The sequence below is a fragment of the Zonotrichia albicollis genome, chromosome 3 (genome assembly GCF_047830755.1).
Source record: "Zonotrichia albicollis isolate bZonAlb1 chromosome 3, bZonAlb1.hap1, whole genome shotgun sequence".
NCBI classification, from domain to species: Eukaryota; Metazoa; Chordata; class Aves; order Passeriformes; family Passerellidae; genus Zonotrichia; species Zonotrichia albicollis.
The window spans coordinates 64132024-64151750 of NC_133821.1; the positions used below are offsets into that span (position 1 = coordinate 64132024).

Here is a 19727-nt window from a genome sequence, read left to right on the forward strand (position 1 = left end):
TTCTATTGATAATTTATTTGTATATACAAATACCAGAACTAATTTCACAGAGTTCTCAGATGCTGTTGGGCCAATTCAACCTGCCCAGTCCATGCAATTTGACATCCTGTCTCTTCCATTTATCAGCACCTAACACTTCTGAGGAAAATGAAAAAGTGCACAAGGGAGCTGTGAGCAATGTGTGCCACAAGATCTGGCCCAAAGCAAGGGCTTTTCTCAGCATCTAAATCAGGCACTTAGCAAACCACACTGACCTCACTCAGACTAACAAGGCAATTCAGTAAGTGACCGCAATGTGCAAAAATGAGTATGGACAAAGTTCAGTCACTTGAGAGCTGAGAGTGTACAAAACAGAATCTTCAGTGTAACTCTAAAACAGAAATGTGAGATCATCTTCAGGCCTGCACAATTCATAGGAAAACATTTGACTGATTTTTCTCAAACTTCAAGAAAACATTGAAAGCTAGAGACTGTAACCAAAGCAAAAGGAAAAGGGAGGTTGCATAGCAACTAACAGCAATGCTTTCTCCCTGACAAGTTAAAAAATGCTCAGAAAATATCAGGATGGGTCTGGGATGGTCACAGCTTGTCCTGTTCAGCAGCAAATGGGGCAGGAAGAAGACAAGACAAGCAGTCTAACAGTCACATAGAGCAGGTATCAGTCCAACCTCAAGAGAATTTGTGAGCACCTGAGAGCAAAACGTCCCATCCTCACCATCCTCCCCCTCCTTGTTAAAAATCCCAGTTAACATTTCAACTCTGGGCTGACATCAGTTGTACAGAATCTGTGAAAAACCTTGTGAAGAATCAGAGTTCTGACCACAGTCAGTGAACATCAGCTATGTCCTGTTCATAAAATAAAAGAAAAATTCCACTGTGCACATGATTGCTCTCACAAACGCATTTCACCCTGAAACAGCTGTTATAGTAAGAAACTGTGTATAATAACATGGATACCCTGCTTGTAACGTTGATTGCAGTGTCAGACTGGCTCCTTCTTTGCTTTCTTCTTTCCACATTCTTCCCATAATCTGTGGTTAGGACACATCTGTCAGCCATATCATTCTGGGACTTTGATATTTCTGAAGATAGAATAAAGAGAAAAGCCACTATAACAAACTTTGCAAGCAATCCTATAGATTTATAGGCTAATTCTGTAGCTTTCAAACTGTCATCCTGTACCTTTAGCATTGATCTCCTAAGGGTAAGAAACAGCTGGGAAGACAAGTGGTTGTCATATTGTATATAATTATATTTGCCTGCCTAAACCTTTCATGCTATTTCAACTGGAAATTATACTCCTTGCTGCCTATCATTATAGCTGCTGCAAGGAATGGTGAGCCATCAAATACAGTTTCCTCTCAGAAGCAGCTACTACAGCTCCTATGTATAGTTTGATTTGTAAACCAGTTTGGTTTGGTTCAGGATAAAAGCAAAATCATTACAACAGTATAAAGCAACATGACAATGAGAAGTAGAAAGAAGATCATATTGGAAAATATTTAGAAACGTATCCCAAAATGTGGACGAAAGGAAGGATGTTACATACTCTGGTCCCAAACCACATATTTTAAGAACCTGAATAGCCTGCATTGACTTCAACAACATTATTCATATGGATAGGCTTATGTCCATACTTAAGCATGTCACTGAATTAGCACTTCAGTTACACTTAGTTTATTGGCAAATAAATCTACAGGGTGATTGAACATCTGATGCCCCACTTTTCACTTCTTATTCCTTAGTGTACACTCAGAATTTTGCTTAAAGGGAAGGGCAGCACTCATCCATGACTTCTGAAGTTGAATATGAGCAGGCTTAACTGCAGATACTTTGTTGTCAGTCCCAGATAGACTCTCATGAAGAATTAAAAATTTATAAGTAGCACATGAAATAGCTATCATATGTTTAATTCATGCAGAAGAAATAAACACTTCTCTCACAACATGAACCTCTGTGGAGGAACCTCAGACAGCAGACAATACAACATTATGGTATTCAAAAACAATGGCACTCAAGTGTGATTTTTAAAGACACTCTGGGTTAGTTTTGTTCTTAGCAGCAATCAGTCCTCAGATGTTTACTGTACTCTGTGTACACCATTAAGGCACCATGTGACCCATTCAAAGGCAGGCTCAATTAAGCCATCTCTGTAAACGAAACCAGGTTTTTAACATACACAATGAAATCAGAGATCATAAAAGAGACTGGAATTGAGAGTTCTAATGGAATAGATACAATCTGAGGAGCTTGACCAGCAAGAGGCAGAAACACCAGCCTTCCCTCACACTCTCTTACAAGGAACAGGTTATAGAACAGGTTATTGTGTGAGAAAACACAAACGTTCAGTTTTCATATCTATTCCTCTTTTGGCTTCTCAACCCAAATATCATTAAGACTGACACTCTCTCTAGTGCCAAGGGCAATTTTTCACTGCAAATAAAGCTACAACTAGTAATTCATTTTCCATTCACCAAAAGGCCACCATTGGATTAGGATCTCCTCTTGCTGCCAAGCCCCTGGAACAGGAGGCAGCAGCACAAAGGAGCAGATGCACAGTGGCAGCTTTGTGCTGCACACGCCCATCCCTCGTTCCCACTGCGCTCAGACACGCACACACGCATGCGCTGCCTCCAGTGAGAGAGTCAGAGGCACAGCAAGCTTCTCCAGGTTTATTTACTGCAGCACACAAGAGCTGGGTGTACTAAATACCTCTGCAAACCAGGATATTTTTATCTAGATAAGATACAGAGTACTAACTTTAGACTTTCGTGGTCAAAAACATTTATCAGCACAGTACCAGGTTTCATTGAGAAGCCATACTGTCTGAAAAAGCTGCTTTTTTAAAGCAAGAAACCCAAGTCTTTCTCTCTGTAACACTTCTTTTAACTACTGACTTCAATGGTTGCAACAGCCTGCTATTTTCTCCCAAATTAAACTGCTCCACATTAACTGAGGATGAGAGCACCTGAGTGGGGTTTCACCTGTAGCTGAACTGAGCTAACAACTTGCTTCCATCTCCCTCTGGAATGCCTGCTCTGCTCTTCTCCATCCCTGATATGACTCCTGATCACATGGACCAGCACTGTCTGTTGTACATGTTCCAACATATCTTACCTTGATCCCATTTAACTCACTAAAACAGCAGAAAAGTACCTATGTGTTTTGTCTAGGTTAATACTAACCTAGACAAACCAATTTCCAGAGGGTTCCAGATGCTAATTATACCAGCATAAGGCTCGAAACAGAGAGAAAAGAAAGATGCGAGTAGAGTAGGACCTTCCTTTTGGTAGCAGGGAAATAATAAATTAGTTTGCTGCAATCCTAACAGTTTTTACCAGTAATTCTGGGATATGGCCAGGCTTCAAACTAGTAGAAAGCTGAATAAATTACTTTGCATCCAGTTCTATGCTGCAACTATTATTGTTTCCAGGATCTTACACCACTGTATGCTTCTCTTTAGGAGCAAATCACCACATCTCTGTATAGTTATAACATGTGTTCTCACAGACACAACATTAAATTTGCATAGTTCAAGGAGAATAGGTCTTTAGGATGGCTAAAGGAAAGGCTGAAGGAAAGACCAAACAAGAACTAAAAGAACAGTTAGGGGGAAAGGCAGAAAGGCACTGAAGCCAGATTTGTTCAGGTCTAATCTCACATGTGGGGTTGTGTAAGTTGAAGCTAGTAAGAAAATACCACAGTTTGTTCAAATCCATGCAAATTTGCAAGCCCCTGTAATCTTCTTAAGACTTAGAAGTTGTTTTCCTCTGGTCACTGATGCCTTTAATTTGTTTTTCACAAAGGCTGACTGTCCTCAGTGTAGTTTAGCCTTAGAGGTGCACACACAGTCTGCATCCCTAGGAACAGCAGGCAGTGTAAGAGAATGAAAGGAACCAAAAGCATCAGAAGGGAACAGGAGCTGCCAAGAGTGGAAAGCACTTAGAAATGTGCACTGAAAAATTCCACACAACTAGACTGAGAAACAGGAAGGAAGTCCTCGTGAATACTGTCAGTGAATGAAAATATTAAACTCCTGTTAAATTAGAGACTCTTTAACCAGGTCAGCTGGGGGCCAGATAACATGAAGATCAGAAATTGGTTATTACTCTAACATGAATTAAATATCCTGGACATGAATACCTGGTAAATGAAAAGAAAAATTACACAGTCTTTATACATCTTTACAAGAAAGGTGTTCTGGTTTGACAGAATCAGTTTATTTAACAACTGGCAGAATACTTAAGGAAAATTAGATTTCCTGTATTATTTTTCAGGTTGGCACAACCTTGGCATTAATAGTTTCAGCCATTACTTGATAGACTTTTTATAGCAATTTCTTGGCCAACACTGTGGCCAAAACATCAAAACATTTGACTACATTATCCTGGAATGACAAGACAGTGAAAGCTACTTACTTTTTATATGTGTTGTGAGAGACAAAAACAAGTTTTCCACAGATTTATTAAACTTTTTAGACTCTCCAAGTTCCTGCAAATGGGAGATGCAAAGAGTAAGAAAACACAAAATATTTGTAATTTTAAAGTTGCGATGATTACATATCTACAGACTACATAACAACCAGATGGTAAAGCTGCAGCCTTTTGCTCACTTCTGTAGACAAATATATCTGAGGACATACATTGATGTATGGAAAGTCCTCTTTTCAGTTCTTTCACATATAAGCAGAAGTCCTCACAGAAAGATCACATCATAAGTTCATAAATACAGCTAATTACATCACTGATTTGTGGTAAGGTATTTAATATTTTTATTTATTACAGAACAAAGAGTTTTCATCAAACTCCAGGTACGTACATAAGAATGCTTACAGAACTGCAATGGGCTTCAAAACCAGGGCAGAGCCTGAGGAGCCAGTCCAAAATTAAACAAAACAGTAATTTCATGCATTTTCTGTGAGTTTGAAGCCATGTTCTACTATTCTGCCCACTAGAAACTGGAATGCAAAGGCAGCCATCAAATTCACTGTTTCTCACTCAGTAATGAAAGTGACATGTGACCACTGAATGTCACAGGAACATGGGATCCTTCAGGTCAGAGTGGAACTCAGAAATCAGTCCAGTCTTCCTGTGATGAGGCACCATAACCAGATGCAATATTCTAATCTCAAGTAGAGTGGTTAACCACTTCCCTCAAAAACTGAAAAATAATTGAAAACAGCCCTCATAGCCTCTAAACTTTCCCTCCCAGTACCCATGCAGCATAAAAATAATGACCAAGTAGCAAAAGGCTGCATTTATATTGCAGAGGGATGTTGCAGCAGTTATTTACCACATTTCTGTGGCTAACCTTTTCATAAGAATGACACCCTAAGGAATGCACTTATGTGTATATTCTGCAGATACATACATTACCCATCACACTGGTTCCTGCTGGTGATTCTGCGAAAGGAGGTGGAGTTGGAGGTACAACAGAAATTTTACTAGACATTAAGAGAAACAGTGAAATAATTAATATATGATGCCAACAGATGAATAAATAAACCATGTTCATGCACAATACCTTCATTACCCATGTTTCCAGCACTCTATAAAGGTCTGGGTCAACATCCTGTGTCTGTCAGACTTGCAGCACAGCTTTATTGCCTGTTTTTAGGAATTAGGACTACCTTTCTACCTTCTCAATCCTGGGGTGCTCCAGGTAAAATTCTTACATTAGAACTATCAGGAAGATCAAATTTAGGATAAGCTCCCTAGACTTCTACTTGGCTGGGAGTATCACAGACTGCGTCCTGAATCCTAAAACACAATTGCTGTGAAATGCACCCCATATCTTGTTCAGAGATGTTTTCAAAATGTAGTCATCTTTATTTACAATACTAAAAGGATCCTTCCTTGCCTAGGTTCAGAGCTGTTAAAGACCCTTTAAACATTCCTGCCATTCCATCTGTGGTAAATAGTCCTGGTCTGTGAAAAAAAAAATCTGCTTGATTCTCTTATCACAGCACAATCACAGATCCTAAAGTAGCTGGTGAACTTGCTTCTTCATTCTTTTTTAATTTTTACCACATCCAAGTAGGAGAAAGTCTTGGTTAGGATCTTATCCAGCTGAGCATAAGTCTCTTTCTTATGCAGCTGTGCCCTGCCAGACAATTATAATAAATTGAGACTATCTCTTCATATCTTATTTTACACAGGCCTTTTGGGGATTTTTTTTGGTTGGTTTGGATTTTGGTAGTAGCTGCTTTTGTGGCTGTTTGGTGCTGTAGTTTTTGGTTTGGTTTATTTTAAGGCAGAGGCCTCCTTTAATAACATAATAACCAGACTCTTACTTCATAATATATCACTGGTAAGTTAAGTATGGTCATGTATTGCCCTCCAGTCAAAGTATTTATTCACTGGAAACTAGATTTTTAAATTTTTTTTAAGTTTGGTAAGTGGAAGTGTCTAACTTCTTGTCTACCATATATTGTAAAACTATCATATCAGCAATACCTCCCACTGAACAAACAATGATGATGTTATGACACCTAGAAAATAACTTTCATCTACAATAATTTAGAAGCATTTGGCAAATTTAACAGATAATTGTATAAATAGTTAAGCAAAAAATATAAGCAGATAAAACAAAGATAATGCACATCCCTTCATTTCAAGGAAGACACTATAACTCCAAACACGATACTTACTCTCTGTTGTATGTGAGACATATTCTGTGGATTGCTGACAGCTAAAAGTGAAAATTTTTCTATGCTTTTATCATTTGAACTCCAAAAGTACTGATTCTTTTTCATAATAAAGGAATACAAACTACTGGTTGGTTTATAACAAAATATATCCGCCATACAAATTTGCCGTGTCCCAGGACTGTTTGTCCTTTTAGGAGTCTTACCTCAGATTCTGGTAAGATTCCAAGAGCTTTGCACCAACTGTTTCGTGTCTGCCTATGAAGGAGGAAAAAAACCCAGATCATTTAGTAGCAACATCAGTTACTTGTGCCTGTATAACACTTTTTAAAACCAGTGCCTTTCAGGAACTGGCCTTACACAAGTCAGGAATGAAGTCAATTCCCCACGAATGTATCAGCTCATACGCCAAGCAACGCACAAGTCTGACACTGTACCATGATTCCACCCTCGCCTGGTGCAGGTGACACACAGATAACTCTTCACAGATGCTAAGGACAATCACACAGAGATGCCAACATGCCCATTCTTAGGTTTCCAAGGGCTGTCAGCCTCCCAGGGTCCAGGAGGCAGGCAGTGCATGGGCCCACTGTGCTAAAGCACACTTCAGCCACAAAACTCAAACACTAAGGGATGCTTGAAAACGTCTACAAGAACAGGCACACGGTCAACTCTTGCACCTCATGAAAATTTTTCTCACTCTTCCTACTAGAGATCGGAGCAATGACGAAAATGCTTGACTAGCTCACAAACATGAGCGAGAGCCTTTGCTAAGAGCATCCCTGCAGGGAAACAGCAACCATGGCAATCCCTGAGCTGAGCAGCCACAGGATGTGGAGACACCAAGGAGCAAGAGCTCCATCAGGCATCAACAATGAAGGCTCATAAAACTGTTGTTTGTTCCTGGGGCATCACAAATATAACAAATGGTGAACTGAAATTATCTGGAGTGACTTTAAGCACTAGTAATTCCTGATACAGTAAGCAACATGTGATCCATGTTTTACTGTCATTAATTAAAAGATTACCTACATGAAAGTAATAGCTGTTAGACCTTACAGCTCAAGGATGTTAGAATTTTCAATCAGAACCCCAGAATTCTCTCTTATTGAAAAATAACATTTGCTATCTTAGATTTTAAATCGATTGGTCATGAAAAGTAATCTACCACTTTAATGAAAATGTTAATCTCATTCTTTAGGTAGAAGATACAAAAACATTATTAAAAAGCATAAGAATGTATTTATTTTTTTTTTACACTATACAACATGAGAAAACTTCACTATAATTTTTTTTTTTTTTTCAGTTCAACTTCCCTTCTAGCAATTACTTCAGTTATATTTTCAAACCAAAAGAGGGCACTGTCCCTCCAGGATTGAAGATTGCATAAAGGCTGCTGTGTTTCAAAATTTGTCACTTTTTAAACTCCTTTAAATATATCAGTTGGTCTAATCAAAGGAACTAAACAAAACATATTTCTCCCTGCAGGTTTATCTTCTGTATATCCTTAGATCTTTGTGACGTCAACAGCATTACCATTAGACCAACTAAGCAAAATGCTTCTAGAACCCACAAAGCCTTCATAATTCAAAGTGAGAGCTGATTTATTTTGCTGGAAAAAGAGACTGTCAGTAACTTGCACTATGAGATTCGATATCCAAGAACAACATTTTCCAATAATAATATATTATTAATAGAGATTGATAAAACTACCAGCTTCATACTTGTTGAAAAGAATGAGGGGAAATTATTGTCAGTGGTTATTGGATGAAATTGTTCTTTAAAAAGATCAGTCAACTAACACTTTAAAATCAAAAATTGTGTTAGCTGGAAGGGACTTTAGTGAAATCTTTCAAATTTTAAACGAATTGTTTTAACAGGAAAACAAAACTTTAACAGGAAATTAAACTTTAGTTTAGTTGCTTAATATGCTGCCTGCTGCCTTTCACAAACACCTACCAGCCAAAATTTGCCTGATTATGCTCTTCCATTTATAAAATTCTTCCTATTCAAGCTTCCCAATAGAGGTTTAAGGCCTGGCTCTTTCCTTTTTACCAACTACTCTCAAACATAGATGCAGATACTGGAAGTGAAACTGTATCATTTAACTTCAGTCAAGGACAAAACTCAGTAGATGCCTACAGGAAGCGGCACTTCAAGGGAAAGAGAAAACAAATCTTCTCCACCTTGCTAGTAATTGTAGGTGAAAACTAACACTAACAGCTCCTTTGTGGGCAAAACATTCTCAATAGAGCATTCCATCCACATCCTCTATAATTTCTTTTAGAATTTTGTACTTTAAATGGCTCTGAAAAGACCCAGCAAAAGGCAATGGCACAGCCAGCTGGCTGAAGGTAACAAAATAGTGTTTAGTTCTCTCCTGATTTATAGCTATACATGGATTTATAGCTATACATGTATAGCTATACATTCTAAACTTTAGAATTTCCTCAGTGAAAGAACCTGAAGTTTAAACTTTGACAAATGATGAACGCAAGATCATTTTCTTCCTTTACATTATAACATTTCAATATTAATTTCACATCATTGTATTTCTTAGAAGTCTTACACACTCATGAATTCAAATTTAATTCAAATATGGCCAGCAATATTCTTCTTTTTATTACTCCAACAAAATAAGTTATACTTTTAAATGCATTCTGCTAATTTGTGTTCATGTTTTATTTACTGCACGGGCAGATGGACTGCATGGAAGAAACACTGGATACAGTGTCAGACTACATTCTGTGTTTAACTTAGATGACAACTACACATTACATAGCAGTTTATGATCTGTTCCAGTGATTACCTTCACCTGGATATTTCTTTGCTCGTTCCTCAAAGAACCATTCACCAGCCTTCACTTTCACATCTCTGGAAAACAATCAAAAGAGATTAGAATCAAAATGTTTGCAAATGCATTTCTTTAAATGTTCAGTTACCATGTAACAATCCAGCATCCTTTATTAATCTTACTGTAAAACTAAGATTTCATGACTACTCAACCTATTGACTGGTTTTGCAGTGGGTCTGAAAACAACATGGAGGGCAAGAATCCTTTGGGGACATTTGTTTTGGCTTTGGAGGGGGTTTTGTTTGAGGGCTTGTTTTCCTTTCTGCAGTGTAGGACTGGCCGTGGAAAGCGATACACCCTGCTCTGGCCATTGCTCTGAAGGCAGGAGAGCCCTGGGTGACTCCAGTCTGCACAACCAACCCGCAAAGCAGCCCAGGCACTTGTGCTGAGTGGGGAGCTGGCTGCTTACAGCTGCAGCCTCGTCTGAGAAGTCAGGAATGTCCATGGTAGAGGACATGGTCCCTAGCAGAACTCAGGATGGCTACCAGGGAGCACTGAGCTCCACAGCCCTGGCAGCACTGGGGCTTCATGGCCCATCTCTCCATTTTCTGGAGACTACCATCAGTTACATCAATGTCTTACAAAGGCACCAGGGTCGCAGGAACAGAAAAGTAATGATTAGCAAGTACAAGATTATATCAGATTAAACAGCTCAGTCACAATCAGATTTTCAACAAATATTACTCTTCCTGAAGTCCGCGACTTAAACTCACCCATTTATTAAAAAGACAAAAAAAAAATTGAACTGAGGATAGGATTCTCTGGATCCTTCAGGTTCCAAATTGTCATCTAAATGTCTTACTAATTTTTAGGGCATATATAATATCTCCCTTTCTTGCCAATTTTGTGATGCTTACTATAAGATGGAGTCTCACCACAAAGATTTCCTCAGTGCAGGCACTGCTAAACTTTTTGTCTACCCAGTTGATGATTCTTTCTATAAAATTAATCACTTTATTACCATTCCCTCTGCCAAAATTGCTTGACACTGGCAATAGCATGCAAACTTTAAATTCATGTAGGGCTTACCTTCTCTTAAGAAAGCAAAATCTCTAAATATGAGAGCTAAAGTGATAGCCACAAATGGGCAAGGCAACAAAACCTCTGGGTCTGCCATTTCACCTCACCTCATTCTGTGTCAAAACAAACTATAGGTAGGATACTTTTGGTTCTGTCACTTGATTTTAAAGCCTCTTGGGCATTTTAATGACATTGTAAGCAGCAATGCAGATTAAAAAAAAAAAATCTGCACCCAGCTAGAGTGTACAATTAATTTCCATACCTAACCATAGACCTTTGTGCATAACTGAACACACATGAGTCTGAAAATTAGGTTTAATTTTCAGAGATACTTGAGAGACAAGATGAGACAAGATACTTCCTCATTTGGATGGAGATCTATTAATTAATAAATATCTGAAATTTCTATCTTCAAGGGCTTTGCATTGGTAGTGCCCTGACTTCCATTCAACCCCAGGCCCCCCTTTATATTATTCCCATCGCTCTTTGGTTATGTTCCAGAGTTTAATCTCCACTTCTGCACAGATCCACACGACAATTGAATCCACTCACAGAAGTTCCAGACATGCCTTCCTTGGAAGTGTTCAAGGCCAGGCTGGCTGGGGCTCTGGTCTTAGAGAAAAGTGTCTTTGCCCTTGGCAGCGTGGGTGGAACCCAGATGATCTTTAAGGTTCTTTCCAACCCAGACCATTCTATGATAATTAGACCACACACAGATTGAAATTTTTTTTTTTTTTTTGATAAAGAATGTATTGAGTTAAGGTATGACCAAAAGTACGAAAACAAAGCTAATAAAGACCTTTTGTCAGCAAACGCCTCCAAAACAAACATCTTTCTAGACTCCTAGAATATAGGATTCCTTTAAAAAAAAAAACCAACGTGCTATACCAACTCCATTCACTTCCAGTTGAAAGATACAAACTTTTTCAGTTCACAAGTTTTTCAAAATTTCTTATTTTGTAAGAAATACAAAATTTGCCTGTCCCTACATGCTCTTTCACTGAGGTGTTTAAGCACATTCCTTGCAAACATGACCCCAGAATCTAGGGGAGAACCTCCATTGTGCTGCTGCTGCTGTTTGGTTCAGGAAAAAATTATTCTAGTGATAAGCAAGACCCAAAATTACAGTTACTTGGGACTTGGAAATTAGCTCTTACCATTTTTTGCCATCCTATTTTCCCTCACCAGGATAAACTAAAGGGGCTGAGAACCATCCAACACATTGCTGCAGTCCCTACCCTTCTTGAGATTTGCAGTTTTGATGTTAAGCTCACTTAAGGCAATGGAAGAAGTCTGAATTTAATTGATTTTACATCATGACTAAAGACCAAATGTACTTTCTCTTCACATAAAGAGAAATTCAATGACAGCTGGCATATCCATCTGTATTAGCAAGATTTAAAAAAAAGGTAATTTCCTGAAGGAAAAGTAAAAAGGTCTTTTAATTAATCTAGATAACGTTTTCTTGGTTTTACCATTAAATATCTGGACAAGCTAATTAAATAATTAGGGGTGTGCAGCACTACACAAAGCAGCTTAACAACCAAGGACTCTCCAGGGGATTTCCACAGCGGCCACCAAATAACTAGAAACTAATTTAAAGCAAGAGGAGGTGGGGAGGGTTATCTAGACAAGGATATGGAAAGATAACTTTCAAATTTTCAGTTTAGTGCATATAGCTTAAAACACAGCAAAACACACAAACCAAAATCTAGTAAATATTTTGTATCAAGTACAAATATAACTGAACTACCTGTTTTGCATATTAGTTGCTAAATAAATTGAAGATTCAGAGAATATCTTGTTTGCAATAGTTTACAACTCTCTGCCAAACTATAAAAAATTACTTCAAACTACCACAAATTTGACTTGAGACCAATACTTTGCCTTGTCTTTCCCTCTATTTTAATCTCATTTTGGCACCTGCAGAGGGAGTGGAGTGGTGGATTCATCTTGTGGTGGCATAAAGTAGATGTTCATCCAAATCCTCACCCTTTCCACAGGGATATTGAGCATCCTGCAGAGCTTTTGAACAATTTCACTAACTATCATTCTTCACCTATGTATTATTTTTCATCAAATGGGAAAATATCTCTAAACCATTTTGCTTAGAAAGATTGCATTTAATAGAATGGACTAGGGGAATACTGTGATATTAAAAAAAAATACTTCACCAATAAAGTAAAAGAGATTGTTTCCTGAATCCTGAAATACAAAAATGTAGTGTAGTAAAAGAAAAAAAACCAACTAATTCAAAGTAAAAAAAAAAATCGTATTTCTAACTATACTTGAATAAATCCTAGTAAGGTTACTAATTGGTTTTGCCCTTTGAAATTTCATAAAGCATGACTCCAAATTATTTGTCAATCAGATTTCTTGCTCCAGTGGTAAGAGGCAGAAAATGATGAGGAAGTTATCAAGAAATTTGCTATACTACATCAAAGCACAGCACCTTCAGCAGGTTGTGAGGATGCACTGGTTCAATACTGAGTTGGTTAGGTATGAAAATAAATTGTACAGTGTATATGAGTGCTGATTCTTTTTTTTAATTGTCTGCATTGCTACTTACAAAGATGTCATTAAAATACCTAAAAGGCTTGCAAATCAAATGACAGAACCAAAAGCATCCTACCTATAGTTTGTTTTGACACAGAATAAGGTGAGGTGAAATGGCAGACCCAGAGGTTTTGTCGCCTTGCCCACTTGTGGATATCACTTTAGCTCCTGTATTTAGAGATTTTGCTTTCTTAACAAGGAGCTCTCTCAGTGGCTCAGATTCATGACTGTTTCTATGCTTTGTTATTATCATCTTTGTCACACTCACAGTACCTCTGGCCTACCCTGAGGCTCCATTTTGCTAAACACAGGGAGGGAAACATCAGCTATGTGCAGAACAACCCAAAATTTCCATCCATTTCACCACTCTCAGGACCTCGGCCAACATTTTCACTCCACCAGTGGCTTTGCAGGCAGGCAGAATTGCTCACCCACCCGTGAGCATAGCAAACGGTGCATTTCCAGAGGCAGGGGCTCAGGCAGACGCGGCACTCGGCGCACACGCGGTGGCTGCAGCCGTTGCACACGGCGCCTCTGTTCACCAGCAGCCCCAGGGACTTCTGGCAGCGAGCACAGCACCTCTCCTGGAATTCATGCCTTGTGCTCCTTGCCCCCTTCCACCGAAGCTGCTGCAGCTGCTGCTTCATCTTCCTAATTCCACGGGTAAAAAGGAAAAAAAAAAGAAAAAAAATTACAGAGGACAAAATCCTCATGGAAAGCACAAGTTAGCAATACCCTGGTTGTGCAGTACCATTTCTAGTGGGAGATATGCCCTCCAGTGTGACCTCTATTGAGCACTGTTTGAAAAGGTGCACACATAGCACTTCTGCAGTGTGACCAGAACTGCGCATACTAACAGAGAAACAGTTTAGTATAAATGGGATTTTGTTCATTTCAGGCCCATTTTCCACACTGAAATAATTTTATGCAAGTGATTATGCATTCACCTCCAAAAACTGAGACTAGATGGTACCCCCTTTGATTTATTTTTTAAACATCATATTTATCCAAGAATTAAATATTCTACTGAGAAAAAATAATCATAACAAATGCATCATCTGAAAAAACCAAAACAGCACACAGCCTAAAATATCAAAACCTTTGTTATTAACTTTGCTTCCATTGCATGTACCAACTATGAAGATCTATGTTTTTAATTGATAGTAACATCAGCAGCAGTTGAAAAGGATTTTCTAACCAATTCAGACTTTCTATACAGCCCTTCACATAATTACTATTGTTTTAATATTGTTTTATGCTTAATATGTCCCATTATCCTTATATAAATGTTTGGTGTAAGCAAAATTTAAATTTCCACATTTAAGGGACTAAAAATTTATATCTTACCCACACCAATATCTAGTTTTACAGGGGGATGCAATATCACAAAGCAGGATACTGGGAAATCCTGGTCCTAGCCAAGACAGCAAATAAAAAAGCAAATAAAGTGCTGGAGAATTATCCTTTATCCTCATCTGCTGAGATACTGGCAGAGTGTGAAATTAGTAAATAAAATCCTTTCCTAACCAATGACACCTATTGACACAAGCAACATCCTCCAAGGCAGAGTGGTGTGCTCACTGCCTGTTGTGTTTGAGGAGGAGCAGTGATGGATTCAGCACAATGAGCAGGTATCCAATGATTCTAAACTCCAGTCTTGGCACAATCTAAGCTAAATAAGCCAGCCTAAGATCTGAATATGTTCCATGTTACCAAGACTACACATATGCATACATAGGAACATGATGAGAATGCCATAAAGCCTTCACAGAAAAAATGCAGCCAGCAACTGAACTTTCTATGAAAGCTGGAAGTAAAATTCACCAAGTACATTATTCAGTGAACATGATTTGCTGATCTTTAATGTAGAGTCAATAGAATGGCAAAAAAACAAGCGGCTCTGGATAACCTTAGATTTTTCCAGAGAATAAAAAGACATTAGCTAACAAGATCTATAAGAGGAGGACAACAAGTGGAAGAAGAGTAATTTAAAAGGAAAAAAAAAACAAAACAAAAACTAACAGAAAACAGGAATAGGGGAGCAGCATTACCTTATTCTTTCCTCCTCCGTTTTCCTCACCATCTGGTCACGGTACAGGACTTCCAGAACAGCCTCTCGTTCTAATTCCTTAAGGAAGTTCAGATTAAATTCACAGGCCATTTTTGCCAAATTTCACTATTTCACTTGTTTCATAAACTCCTGTTTTATGGGCTCCACTACATCCAGAGTGCTGGTCTGGGTGTTTCCTAAATGCTTGTACTCCTACTTGATGAGTTTCACTGTCATACCCGTGAAAAACAAAAGATAATGATGATCTGTGTGAAGACAGACAAAGTTAAGTGTCTCTGCTGCACAGGGAATATGAACAGTTATCAAGGGCACAGCAGTCTTGACTTTTTCATAAGTCCTTTAACTTCCTTTTCTTTTCTTTTTTCCACTGAAAGCAGTTCCAAAAAAGATGAGAGCTTGCAGCAACGCTCCAGATAGGGCTTGAACTGGCACCAGATAGAGGGACAATTCATCAAGAGATGTAAAGGAGTGGCAGAAATGGTTTGGGTTTCTTTATTTGCTCTTCTAGGTTTGGAGTTTCTGGGCCTAAGGGAAAAAAAAAAAAAACCAAAAAAAAAAACCAAAAAAAACCAAACATTATCTCTTCTCACCACTTCAAGACACTTCAAAAAATGTGAAGGACACATTTTGTTAGACTCAAACCTTTCATGCAGTAAATTCAGACACAGGAGAGGTTTTAAGATAGTTCTGTTCTTCAGAGAGGGTCACCATATTGTCCATAGCACTCAGGCACATACCTTCATATTTTTGTACAGTCAACGTAAAACAATCAATAAAAAAGCTTAAGTTAGTTTTGAATACAGGCCTACAGGTCCCATGACTGTCATACTGCCTGAGACAAAAATTTTGAGAAAAAATGTCCCTTTATAATCTCATTTTGTTGAAAAGACATCACAGGACTAAGAGGAAAAAAAGACCTCTAAGTCACTTCCATCAATTACCTGTGTCTGTTAAGTCCAGAGAAACAGTCTGATACCAAATAATGCTATTATCTTTGGTAATACACAGAGAGACTAAAATGTTAAGATATATACTATTTCCAGCTCAGGGTACTAATGATTTTGGTCCCAAATTGATAAAGTGCAAATATATGCAAGTATAAAGTTGAAACAGAATCACAACTGTAGTTTGCATACAGTGACCTTCACTTCTGCAAAACTCCACTAAAATGCAAAGTAACTTTAATATACTTTGCAACAGAGTCAAGAAACAACAAAATTATTCAAGCTAAACCAGCTTACATACCATATTAATTTTAGATATTGCTGTCTAAGATTTAGTGCATATTACTAGAAATGTAAAACAAGTCCACTTATGGTACACCAATAATAAAGATGGGTATATGAAAACTGGTTTTAGTGTTTCAGACTTTACCTGAAGTAGATACACAAGGTCAAGTTCTAGGCAGGTGTAGACACTGGGACAAAAGGGAAAAGTTTTCCCAAAGCAGTTATCGATGCTTCACTGATGGACCTCAGCTGAGAATCTGACCAACTTCTGCATTGCTGGATCATTATTTTCAAATACTAAGGTTTAAATTTAAAACAAACAGCTAAGCCACCAAATGAACTCAGTAAAACTTCAGCTATATAGTGAGAATGCATTCCTGTCAGTGCAGGGAATTTACATGCAGCTTGCCCCAATTAATTACTTAATTTTCCACCAGAAAAAGCAGAGAGTGAAAACATGTCTACATAACCAGGTTGCATTCCATTTGTCTATGAGGATTTTTTCATTAAACCCTTCAACAGACACCAAAAGGACAAACCATCTCACAGAAGCTTGTGTTCAAGAAAAAAAAAAAAAAAAGATTGGTTTCCTGTGGAAACAAGAGAGACAGAGATAGGCATAGTCATGTTTTATTTCCTTACCAACTGCAATTTCACAGGAAATTACTCATTTGAAACATAAAAAGGCTGAGCAATTTTTTTTTTTTTTTACACAATATAGGTCATTTTCAAAGGTCCCTGCATCCTTCACTCGCTTTTATCTTTTACCTTATGAATACCTCCTGAGATTGATGAGCATGTTTAAAACCATCGACTCCATTTAAGTCAGCATAACCTAAAGAGGAGTCAGTACAAACTCTGGTGTCTCTGCCCTACACAGGACACCAAAACATCCATTACAGGGTAAGCTACATTTGCCATAAACTTGTAGGATTTCGGGCGTATCCAGAACACAATCAGAAAATCCCAGTAAAGCAGCAATTGACTGCATGACAGACAATACTAAGTGGATCCAACAAAACCCTGCTCTGGTGATCTTACAGAAAATACATTACTGCCTTATAGAGCTATTAACAATGTGCCACAGTAAAATAATTACAAAGAGCAATACCTGCAGTTAAGCAAGCACAGAAAGAGTTGCTATCTGATGTCTCCTTCAAATTCTTTAAAAAAGTCTAGCTGAATGACGAGGTAGCTTTAAGAATAAATAAAGTATTATAAAAGTATTAAAAGTATTACAACCCCCAAAATGAGAGCTAATCCTTGGCACCACAACAAACTTGAACTTGTAATTATTTCACAGAGGTGTTCAAACTGGACTGAAAAGTTCTCTACCATTGTGAAATAAGAACTTCTCTTACACCAAAGCTGTCTGCACTAGAGCAGTTTTTTGGCAGTAATAAAGAAGTGTTTCCAGTAATGACCCTCTTAGACAGGAAAAGCCTCATAAACCTTCAGGGATGCCCTGCTTTCATGTTCACCCAACGAATCCAGCCAGTTAGCTGCTTTGCACAGTCAGCTAACCTCAAAGCTGACCATCTTCTACATAAAACCAAAAGTAGCAGCAACCTCTTTAGTAAATACCACTTCTTCCTTTTCAGCACAATGTTCACAAAAAGATTCTGTTGAAACACTTCTTAAATTATATATTCATCATTATTTATTATTACATTTTGTATTTAAATTAATGCAGGGTCAGGCACCTTGCAGATGGATCAGTAACTTCTTGAAAATATCATAACAAATCCCAAAGCCATTGTAAGGAATAAGGGATGACAAATGGGGCTACCCTTTTCGAGAGAAATTCATGCGTGCACAGAGTACAACCTCAAAAAACCATGTTTTTTCCTATCAGGACAAAATAGCATGTAGTTCTGTCACTGAAGATCAAGGAAAAAGCATACCTTACACTGAATTAAGTTTGCAAAAACAGCTTATTTCTTAAGCTTTTAAACTGAAAAATTACTGGCTTAGCAAGATTTTCCTCAAAGTAATTTTACAAGTAATGTATTACTTGATCTCCTTTCAGATCCTTAAGCTTCAACAAAACAATGGCAATTAAATAATTATAAATTAACATATCTTCTAAAGTCATAGTCTTCATTTACTTAAGATAATGGGATAACTTTATCCATTAACCCAGAAGATGACTGTGACACATCAGTAGTGAGGAACAGATTAAGAAGATTTAGAGTAAAACTAGTCCCAAAAGCTACTGCAATTTGTGGCCATTTTCTATTCTGCTGAGACCAATCACATAAATTCATTCTTAGCTAAGAAAATTACAAGTGTTATTTGGTACTACCTAGTTGCAACAGTTTAGTTTTTACATGCCTACATATATATATGAAAATTATTAAGTTCTTTGATAATGCTTTCCCAAAACTAAGACTCTAATATTAATAACTTCCCATCCCAGAATTCAGAGCAAAAATAAAACCAAATAATTAAACCCAACACAAACAACTACGTTGCAGGCATGGTTTTTCCATGAAACCTTTTCCAATTTGAAAAAAAAAAACCATGCCAGTAAACAAAAATGCATCCCCCTGTGCTATGTCATACAGAACAGAGTAAAATGATGTCCTTACCTCTTCAGCAACCATCAAAGAGAGACACCAGGAAGTAAACTGCTTTTAAAAGATGAGAAGCAGTCTTACTATTTAATTATCTCTCCTTCAAGAAAACTGAGGGCTGTTCTCCACCCCCTTTCCTTCCTCTGTGCACCGAAACCACTGATGGATGTTCAGAGGAGCACACCAAAACAGATGAAAGCAAGTGTGCTCACAAAGAGCTCCAGTGTTACAACAGCTTTTGCCAGATCTCTGGTTTTGTTACCAGCAACAAGCAAAGATATTTGTTTTTCTAATAGTAAAAGGAGACTCAGCACAAGAGACTACAAGAGCTGACTGATACACCAAAATATGTCAGTGTTCAAGCTACACACAGGAAGAGAAGTGGCTTTGAGTTATACATATTTCTTTTTCACCGTAAATGTGAAACGCTTCTAACCTCAATGTCTCCAGGACTTGCACAGAAAGCTTGATTTGTATCATAAGCAGTTCTTTCCTGAAAGCAAAACAGTTTTCTACTTAGGTCTATAAGATAAAGCAATTAGCATAGATAAAAATTCAAGAGAAGTCAGTTTTTATGCATCTGCAAGAAGAAGAAAGTTATTTTACCTCACAACTTGAAATCTGATCTCAGGTAACAATTGAAAGTCAAAACACTACTCAGATTGGACGTCTTAAGTCAAGTCTATCACAGAATCAAGTGTGAGAAATGAAGTTCAAAATTACATACCAATTATTTCTAAGTCTGGAGAAAAAAAAAAAGAAGTTATTCTTACAG

At 37.8% G+C, this 19727-nt stretch overlaps 1 protein-coding gene across 1 annotated transcript in view; it reads right to left on the reverse strand.

Moving 5' to 3' along the window:
• The window catches only part of SYTL3 (synaptotagmin like 3), a 34299-nt gene extending 14943 nt beyond the window's left edge, over positions 1–19356 (reverse strand). The window contains exons 1-8 of the mRNA XM_074537673.1: positions 18968–19356; positions 15128–15672; positions 13512–13727; positions 9456–9520; positions 6853–6904; positions 5371–5443; positions 4419–4491; positions 958–1082 (exon numbers count right to left, since the gene is read on the reverse strand). Of these exons, the coding sequence (XP_074393774.1) occupies positions 958–1082; positions 4419–4491; positions 5371–5443; positions 6853–6904; positions 9456–9520; positions 13512–13727; positions 15128–15237 (714 nt within the window). The 5' untranslated portion in view covers positions 15238–15672; positions 18968–19356. The remainder of the gene's footprint in view (positions 1–957; positions 1083–4418; positions 4492–5370; positions 5444–6852; positions 6905–9455; positions 9521–13511; positions 13728–15127; positions 15673–18967) is intronic.
• Positions 19357–19727: the final 371 nt, after the last annotated feature.